This window comes from Haliotis rufescens, unplaced genomic scaffold (assembly GCF_023055435.1).
Source record: "Haliotis rufescens isolate VD_foot unplaced genomic scaffold, xgHalRufe1.0.p SCAF_7, whole genome shotgun sequence".
NCBI lineage: Eukaryota > Metazoa > Mollusca > Gastropoda > Lepetellida > Haliotidae > Haliotis > Haliotis rufescens.
In genome coordinates, this window is record NW_025964361.1 from 54,789,782 (window position 1) to 54,799,636 (window position 9,855).

At 36.1% G+C, this 9,855-nt stretch overlaps 1 protein-coding gene across 8 annotated transcripts; it reads right to left on the minus strand.

Annotated features, from left to right (window-relative positions):
- Positions 1-607: 607 nt before the first annotated feature.
- On the minus strand, positions 608-9,526 carry LOC124121399. Of its 8 annotated transcripts, XM_048387712.1 has the most exons (9): positions 9,314-9,526; positions 9,130-9,193; positions 8,670-8,736; positions 7,659-7,759; positions 5,772-5,840; positions 5,172-5,190; positions 4,767-4,833; positions 3,722-3,822; positions 608-1,095 (listed from the first exon to the last, which is right to left on the minus strand). In XM_048387712.1, the coding sequence occupies exons 4-9, from the start codon at positions 7,736-7,738 to the stop codon at positions 1,042-1,044; spliced, it is 390 nt and encodes a 129-aa protein (XP_048243669.1). In that variant the 5' UTR covers positions 7,739-7,759; positions 8,670-8,736; positions 9,130-9,193; positions 9,314-9,526; the 3' UTR covers positions 608-1,041. The 8 variants fall into 8 exon arrangements, 2 of the variants coding, with proteins under 2 accessions (XP_048243669.1, XP_048243668.1); XM_048387711.1 differs by lacking the exons at positions 3,722-3,822; positions 7,659-7,759 and adding an exon at positions 3,444-3,478 and having other exon boundaries at positions 9,143-9,193; positions 9,314-9,524; XR_007218994.1 differs by lacking the exons at positions 3,722-3,822; positions 5,172-5,190 and adding an exon at positions 3,385-3,478 and having other exon boundaries at positions 5,772-7,759; positions 9,143-9,193.
- Positions 9,527-9,855: the final 329 nt, after the last annotated feature.

Below are 9,855 nucleotides of genomic sequence, written 5' to 3' on the forward strand. Positions count from 1 at the left end.
ATAATCCAGTTTTACATGCCTGTCGGACATGTATTGAGTAGAAACCCTAACCCTAGCACCTCATGATTCGTGTTTCTGTTGAGATTTCGTGACATCTGCGTCTGATTCAAGAATAATCCAGTTTTACATCACTGTTGGACACATATTGGGTGGAAACTCTAACCCTAGAACCTCATGATTCATGTTTCTGTTGATATTTAGCGACATTAGCATCTGATTCAAGAATAACGCAGCTTTATGTCACTGTCGGACCTATATTGGGTAGTAACCATTACCAAAGCACCTCGCGATTCATGTTTCTGTTGAGATAATATGGTGACATCATTATTTTGGTACTGTCTAACTTACCATCTGTTTGGATGTAAAATCATAATCTGTAGCATGGATTGCCAGGGTTGCAATTTAAGCTATATCATGGTGGCAGGTAAATGTCTTGTGGACAAGGCAAATCAGTGGCTGACAAGATCAGCAAAACCCATGACATTGGGCACATTAACACAATCAGCCATTTGACATTATGTCGTTCGGTGATGAATACATGAACACATTCATGCGTACATAATACTGTTTATCCTTGTCATAATCAATCAACTACAAACAAAATTCATCATTTTGCTAGTTCTTTATTGTTGAGGAAACAATAAACATAAATGTAACACATGAAAAGAGTTTTGCCTCAAAATGCTGAAAACAGTGTAAGTGAAGAAATTCCATGCACAGTATATTTGTAAGATGCTAAATTCACCGTATATGATAATTGATATTATGAATGAAAAAAACCCACCTCACATAATGAAACAATTTATAATATGAATCATATGTTTAGATGTACAGTACTGTCCATGAGTATAGGGAGAAACACTGTCCCTCCACACAGTAGTGAACTGATGCTACTCCCTGCTGATCTTTTCACTACTCAGGATGTCAATGCTGACTTCAACACAGAACTCTTCTTCTCAACACTTCTTCTTTCCAGAAACGTACAGGGCATAGTTGCTCTCCCTTCTCAAAGCACACTGTATTGGGAGCTGTATATGTAGTTTAGCGTAGGTGTAAACTGATACCATCAAGTTTCATTACAGCATGGTAGTTGCCCTGAAAAGGTTGAAAATATTCACATAAGTGATGTCATCACCATTGATTGAACATTTTTCATGGAAAAATAACTTATGATTTAACTTCAATATAAATAAATCCATGTAGTACACCTTATTTTTACATTTATACCCACATTAATTTAAAAGTATATTGGAGTCAATTCTTTTAAATAAATATGTCAATATCAACAACTTCATAGACTCCTTCTTTAATTACTTACATAAAAAAACAGGAAGACAACAATAGAAAATCAGTGACATTGTTAAACCCAATATAATGAAAAACAAGCCCCTCCCATTCTATTATCAGCCAATCAGGAAACAGTTGATCGTTTGTGGGTATAGCATACATTTATTTTAGGTTCATGGCAACATCAAGTTATGTTCCATTAAAAATGCCTGTAAAGATATTATAGTTTAATATCATGTTGTCTCACTTAAATTCAAAACTTAATGGGAAGTTATAATTTGCAGTTATCTCAACTGGCAAGGAATTTTTCTCAAGCCAGTTAAATGTGTCCAGGATACAAAATTAAGATGGTGTTATTACCACAAATATTTTCTTGAACAAAAATGAAAATATCTGATGATAATTTGTGTACTTTTTGTAATTCACATCCAGAAACTGATATGCATTTATTTTTTGGTAAAAGATTTCTGGCTTCTGGACACAGACTCATAATTTGTATCTGGATATTCGTGTGAAGGAAAATGTGATAACAGATGATAATTTGATCTGATTTTGTTATTTTCAAAGTATGTAAGTGTAAGGTTCTTAAAATACAACCAAATTTCTAACATTTTGTGAGGGAGACTGATACAGTTAGACATGAATTTCGAAAAAATATATACTTCAACAAAAACATGCATACAAATTTTATACACAGTATACTGACTCCGAGTGGACCATTCCTTCTTTTAGCCCTTACTACCGAGAGCAAGACAGGGTAACAAGAAGTACCATCTTTTAACGTCTTTTGGAATGATGCTTCAAGGGATCGAATTTCTGACCTTCCGCTCTCTGAGCAGACACTCTACCAGTACACCATAGAGGCAGTCAATCAGACTTGGAATTTGATGAATTTCAAAGAGTTAAAGTAACTAAGTTGACAATCCATCAGTTTATTGTTATTTTCTGAGAACTAACAATCAACAGTACTTTTCTTATGTTCACCATTTTGTTACTTTTGTTCATTAGTGTAGAAAATTCTGGATGGGAAGCATTTTATCTGGACAGGAATATTTGCAAAGTTGCCCTTCCGGGAATTTTATACGCTGCTGTTACATAGCGACACGCTTAACATCAAATCACAATTCTGACATCATTGTTTGGATGATTCATGCCAAGTTTCAGCTTCATAGGCTTTGTAGCTCCAGAGGAGATGTTGAAAGTTTAATCGTTAACGACATACATACTAGCAGAAAAAGGTAACTTTTCTTAATAAAAAGTCCAACAAAACTCAATCTCATTAAAATCAGATCTTAGTTCTTGCTACCGCTAAAAAATGATCTGAGGACACGTCAGCATGACCTTTCATCCAACCAATCAGAGCATCACTTACCAGATCCTGAAAGTGACAGTCAAAATGTGTTTTCTAATCATGCATCCTCGAAATATTTAACAGAGGGTATTCCGAACGACAGTTACGGGTTTTATGATTATATCCATACAAGTTAGGCCATCTATAAGTCATTCCAGAATGTTGTTTTGGTCAGTTATAAATTTATTTAATTGAGAATACGTCAAAATATGTTTCGAGGCGTAGTCACCAGTTTGAAACTAGTGCAGTAAAGCTCGAGATAGCTACCTTCTGATTGGCAAATGTCAATTTCAGTCATTTCATTGGTCGGTCAATGATCGCGAAAGGTCGTTCCGACATGACCCGTAATGGGATGTCCTCAGATCTTTGGTTAGCGGTAGCATATTGATGAAGACATCTCCTCAGTTTTAAGGTCGTGATTCACAATTTACATGCAAATGTTTATGGACTGCGCATAATTTGTGTGTTTGCATGTTTGTTGGGAGCAAGGTATTTACACACGTTTTCATAATGTAAACAGCACACAATGATTGTTTAGCTCTCTGGGTCTAATAAAATCTTTTTTCTTTTTGTTCAACTGTAATTAATAATGCTGTCACGGCTTGATGACATGTTGCAAACACGAAATGCGCAAAACGAAGTTGCCAAACATTTTTAATGTTCATCGAATCACAAATATCATCTGCCACATTAATAATCGGACAATTCTTGGGTTAAGACGAATTAGTGGCAGAACTGTACATTACCGGTTGAGAGAGCACAACATCCGGTCCCAACATTCAGCAATATGCCTAATTTTGCTTACACAGGACTATCAGTCACACTTGGTGTAGACAGCATCTGAGGTTCAGAAGAAAAACAGGGACAGTACACTGTTCACAAATGAGTGAGGGTTTCATCTGAACAGCTCTGATGGTCGTGCAAAGGTCTACATGCATACTGGAGAATGTTTTAGCAACTCTTGCATTACTTATCATCATCAGTTTTGGGGTGGAAGTGTAATGGTATGGGGTGGCATCACAACTCATGGGAAAACACAACTCATCACTGTTATGAGGACATCGTTTGTGATCATGTTCTTGCCTTTGTGCACATGCAGGGACGTAACGTCATGTTGCAGCAGGATAGTGCCCGCCTACAAGTTGCACCCCTCTTTGGGGGCGTGTCTCTCCGTCTCCAATTACCTGGAATGGATTTTGTCAATGAATTTGTTATGATAAAACACTGATGAGACAAAAGACCAAATATTATGTTGTAATTTACAATAACATAACATTTACACTACTTAATACACAGCAGTTACTTTTTTCCATTAGTATAGATGAACACAGCCATGACATAAGCTTATTTGAACCTTCGCTTTGTGTAAGCTACAAGTGATCATCATCATTTCTACAAAGTTAAGTTTCAGCTTCCTGGAGAGTGTAGTTTCTCTTTTTTTATTTTCATTCTTAATTGTTTTTCAAGAAGCAATTTCAGCCCCTCCATTTCTCCAATTTGAATCCCCACCATTGGAGAATTGATTCCAACCAAATATGGTTGATATCTATCTCTTAGTTCCAGAGAGGAAGTCGTTTAAAGCAATATAGCCAAATTACTCCTATTTGGCCCTGACCCTTGGGGGGTCAGCCCTCTCCATTTGTACAATTTTTAAACCCCAGCATTGGAGAATGCTTCCAACCAAATATGGTTGATATCTATCTCTCAGTTCCAATAAAGAAGTGGTTTAAAGCAATATAGCCAAATTACCCCCATTTGGCCCCGTCACCCAGCCCTTTGGGGGGTCAGCCCCACCATTTGTACAATTTTGAATCCTCACCACCTAGGGATGCTTCCAGTCAAATTTCGTTAATTGTCAATTTGTGGTCAAAAGAAGATGTTTTTTGAAAAAATCGTTGACATACGGACGACGGACCCCACGGTATGGCATAAGCTCACCTTGGTGAGCTAATAGTTGTGTCAGGAAGACAAACACCAGACAAGCAGGCCATGTTGTTTGTATTCAAAAAGTATTTTGTTTTATTTTGTATATTTGTCTTATCTGGAAAAATAGTCTATGCTATATTACAACCAGTTTGTTTAACGACATGCAGACATGAATCCTACGTTTCGAGGCGATCAATGTTACCTTTGTTGGGTGCAACTGGACCAAACAAGTTATTTGCACCAGGCTTCTTGTAACTGGACAGTGAAACCTGTGAACATGGTATACAAAGAATAAAAATCTTCGTAAGAATAAACACAACACATGACACCACAGAACTGAATGAACAAATTGTAAAATAAAACACTGGGACAACCACATAACCTAATCCGAGTCCCATTGTGGTCCTACACATGCCAGGTGTCATTAAGTTTTAGTTTCCTTGGTTTCTGAGAAGAAAGTTCTTAAAGTTGAACAAATCAGAATTGGAAGCTACAAAAATACCTTTGCAAATGAAGGTTAAAAAAGTGTAATAAACATCCATCAACCTCTTCATGACAACATTGCTAAGGTTATCTAGGATAAACAAAAAAATGCCTCACTACGAACCGTTTGAATGGGCCTGAAACTGATCAGAATTTATTTTTAGGGAATTAAATACTGGTAAAGGTCATCATAAATAGATTAACAAGATTATGCAGAAATAAGTAACAAATGTTCAGATACACCAAATGATATGAATATTTAATAATGATTGACAAATGAGGAAAAACGAGTGAATTGTTTATGACCACTTAAAATAATGGTGCTTGGTCCAGGCAGGCAAGAGGTTGATAGCACTAACAACTATCCATGTAATTGGGGTGTAATGTCACCAAATCAGCCACGTCACACAAAACTGACATTCCATATAGTTGCCCTTTGGGAATGTTAAGAATCAAATTCTGTGACTACGTTTTTGAGACTGAATTACTTGGATCATGTCCGTAACAATCCAAACAGTGTAAGTATACCTGTAATCTAGATACAAGGGTGCATGCAAAGGGTATGACCATGGCATGATAATCTGAATCTGAAATCTGAAAAGAACAGTAGATCTATTTTATACCATTGTTGGAGTGCATGATAACACACATATATAACCAATCATAGCTTCACTTCCAAAAAGATTCATAGGAAATATTGCAGGTACAAGGTTATTACACTTACTGGTACATTCCATTATTAGGACACAAAAAGGTGAAAGATGATGGCATGACCAAATGGAACATATGATCACTGAAACATAGCACATTGGAGATTGAAATATAGTATCAGAGCCTGTTAAATGAATAACACCATGATACATGAGTACCTGGTCAAAATAACATTCAATATGGCTGCAATGTCGTCACCCCAAAAAATCACAGACACAGTTTACCAGATTCAACCTAATGGAGGCCAGATGTGCCCATTGTATTGGTGCCATTAAACTGACTCATGTAACAGAGCTCCAGATAACTTTTTGAGCAATTCAGTTTTTACTTTAGGGTTTCTATTTTAATTGGGTTATTACATTTTTCATTGGGTAACCAATATTTTTTCACTCATCGTTTCATCACTCTCTTGGGTCTTTCCCAAAATTAGTGAACATTTTAAGATTTCAAAAAAATGAAATAATGTTCTAAATACATAGGTTTGACTGAGAAAGTAAATAAGCTTGTAATTGTGTTTCAGAAATTAGCTCCTTTGTATGCATGCTGAAAAAGCTTCATTGGGCATTTACACGAGCTGTTTTAATAATTTGAGTTTTTCATTTAATGCATGCGTTTCTGTACACAAGTTAATGGAAAGTAATTGGGTTTTAAATAATTTTGGGGGGTATTTTACACAAATACGCTGCTTATCTGTAGCTCTGATATAATAATTTTTCCCTTCATTACCTTTTGGCTGTCCCCTCACATGACTGACAGAAATACTGTTCGAACAAACTTCCCTGGGTATAGGTGTTAAAATGGCTCTGTAGCTTCCCTGTACTTTTTCATGGAATATATTATTACAACAAAAAGGCAATACAAAGGTATAATAAATAAGCAAAAGAAACAAAACTATTTATCTACAGAACAGACTTTCTCACAGCATCTTGACCAATTAAAAGGATGACAGTATATGCAAGAAGACAAATTCACCATTATCCCCTAAATATTAAATACTTGCTATGGAAACTAAATATCCCAAATTATCAAAAGGCACCAGTTCAACACTAGACCTATCTATGTGCCATGCTTGTTAAGGAAATATTGTAAAAAAAAATTAATCTGCATAGAAAGGAGCACTACCCTCATTTTCAGTATGAGTCAAAGTTGTGGCATCTCAAAATATTAATTTAAAAAAAATCCTAAACTATTAAAAGGCACCAGTTCACCACTAGACCGATCTGTGTGTCAAGTTTGGTGAAGAAATATTGTAGATTTTTAAGGTATGTTCCAAGAACGATCACTACCCTCCTATTTCAGTCAAAGTTGTTGCCATGGAAACTAAAAAGATACATTTTACAAAAATCCAAAACTATCAACAGGCACCAGGTCACCACTAGGCCTATCCATGTACCATGATTGGTGAAGAAAATAGTAAACGTTTTTTCAAAATCTTACACAGAAGTATGAATGCAAGGACTGACCATGTCCATTTTAATACCCCCGCAAAACATGTTGTGGGGGATAATAATTGGTAATGAAACGAGTCAAAAGAACACATTCATCATGACTGCTGCAGCAGCACATGAAGACAAAATGTTGCAGTTCCAAATATAAGAAAAACTTGCAAAATATGACACTGTGTTTGGGTTTACCAAATAATTACTGTATATCAAATTTCATAATGTAAATGCAGAAGTGGCTTTCTAAAGGGTGAAAAGTATATGTTCAATATGGTTGCCATGTCTTGACAGCTTGAAGTTGTATTGGCATCATGTTAGTGGGATCAAATACACAAAATCTCAGCTTATTGAAAATATGATTTTCAGAGAAGATATTGAAAACACAAACAAACTTCATAAGGTATGTGAAAGTTTAAGGCCATAGAAGGCACAGGTAATACAGTCATCCAAGAAGCCACCTCAATTTGCTGGGCAGAGTTGCATCCCTGTCTGTCTCACAGTCCTTGAACCATATTATTTTCCCTTCCGCCCAGCCCATCTCACTGGGTCTACTTTTAAACTAAAATGAATACAAAATGTTTCTATCAATATTTTACATTTTCAGAGACTAAGCTGCATCCCTTTCATATGCCAGAAATCTATGACAATGGGTTCAAATCCCATAATTACCATGATTATTTTCCTTGGTTTGTCAGCACCATTTCCACGCTGGTGGGTCTCATCAAGTGGTAAATATCTAAGATGTTCCTCCCAGATCAAGCAAAAAATACACCAATGTAAACCCCATAACACATATCAAGTTTCATAATGCCACATCTGAAATGGCTGTGTAATATGCAAAAGTGATATTTTGTAAATGGCCTCATGTTTTAGAATATCATTGCTGAGATTTCAGTTTCATAGGCCTTGTAGATTCAGAGGAGGTTTTGAAAGTGTACAAGTTAGTTATGGACAGATGACAGATAATGCACCATGACATAAGCTCATTTGACTTCAAATTGGATATTCCTGTATTCATGATAGCCTGTAGTTTGATTACAGTATACCAACTCACACCTCATAACTTAATAAATGGCCTAAGGTCTGAGGGAAAGTAATACTTTCACAATATAATCAGGTCAGCGAGTTTGCATAGTGAATGGTTAAGTTGGCTTAATGCAACTGAGAACAGTGTTTCAGTAATATCACAGTGTGTCAGCTGATGATCCAGTGAGGAAAGACTGATATAATGAGGTACCGATAATACTACAAATGTGGTATTTCATATCATGACATCCATGATTTAATTTGATGTATGATGATTCCTCTATTGTTATCCCTGACTTTATCATGGTGGCACTGCATACAGATAAATGTTCACAGCACCTGTGCTTAGCTTGTGCTAAATCTATACAACAGTAAATTAGCCTTAGTATTACAATATAAATTAATGTAATTCCCAACATGTATAGGGGTAGAATACAACATACCTGATTTCCTACAAGGGTTGCACCTCAAATTTCCTGAATGTGGCAGGACACAGCCCACTTGGATACCCTGGGAATAAAAAAAATGTGTAAATTGGTACTGATATCTTGACATATTGGTTGCAAAGGGAGGTAATCAATGATACATGTATAGTTTACTATAAATTTGCCCAATGCACAATTATCTTTATGATCCTTTATTAATCTCATATGTCTACATATTCCCTCAGTGTTCATCATAACAACAACAACAACAAACAAAAAAGAGGGCATGTAGACTAGTGAATTAGAGCGTGGGGCTTATCTCACAATGGAGCGAACGCCAGAAATGGACCTCACTTTGAACCCAGAACACAGACTTTTCAGCAAAACAAGTTAATTAACACTAATAATCTTGATGAGATTTGATGCTTCCCCGATGATATATCTATGTTAGTCCTACACTCATTCTGGGCCTACAGACATAGAATACAAACATGCGTCATGTGCAGGGTCAGCAGGCACGTTGACGTTCTCCATCTCAGTATCTGAAAATAAAAAGTACCATAGTGAATGGTTGTAGACTGTAAATTATGTTTGCACAAAGACTAGATAACATTATGACCAACGAACAAGTAAGAACAGATAAACAAAAAGCAAGATCTAACCGATAAATGTTTGATCGAAAACCGATCGCTATGCCGGCCAAGGGGGATAACTCTTTCTGACCACGTCGGGACGATTTTTCCAAAGACAAATTTTAACCTTGTTTGCCAATACATTTTGTAACGATCAGTTCTTATAAATATGTGTAGTTCTATCAAACAAATACACATACAATGGCATGTATGAATGAAAACCGTAACGATCTTCTATTAAGACCGGATTACTATATATATATATCTATAGATCTATCTATTGGTTGTTAAAATTGTAATTAGGTGATGTATAAAATACATATACCGTATGAAGATACTAAATCTAAGTCTAGCCTGTCTAGACCGGAGATAAAAAACAACAACAAAATGATGACAGACATCCTACCATCTGCTGAATGCTGGGTTGGACACTGCATATTCCAATATGGCGTGAAATGCGCCCCTGTGAACATACATCCTAATATGGTTATGCTATTTAATTGTTACTGTTAGCTAGTAGTAGCAGTAAATGTTAGTCTCCAGAGACGTAGAGACCGTCTTTGTACCTACTA

What these genes read in the sequence shown, in the direction of transcription:
- LOC124121399 (XM_048387711.1), bottom strand. Translation starts at nt 9,481, where the DNA reads ATGTGTATTTGTTTGATAGAACTACACATATTTATAAGAACTGATCGT. An exon ending in CAACCCTTGTAGGAAATCAG is followed by an intron (nt 5,841 to 8,669) that starts GTATGTTGTATT and finishes GCTATGTTTCAG; the next exon opens with TGATCATATGTTCCATTTGG. An exon ending in TCCAGTTGCACCCAACAAAG is followed by an intron (nt 3,479 to 4,766) that starts GTAACATTGATC and finishes TCTGAACCTCAG; the next exon opens with ATGCTGTCTACACCAAGTGT.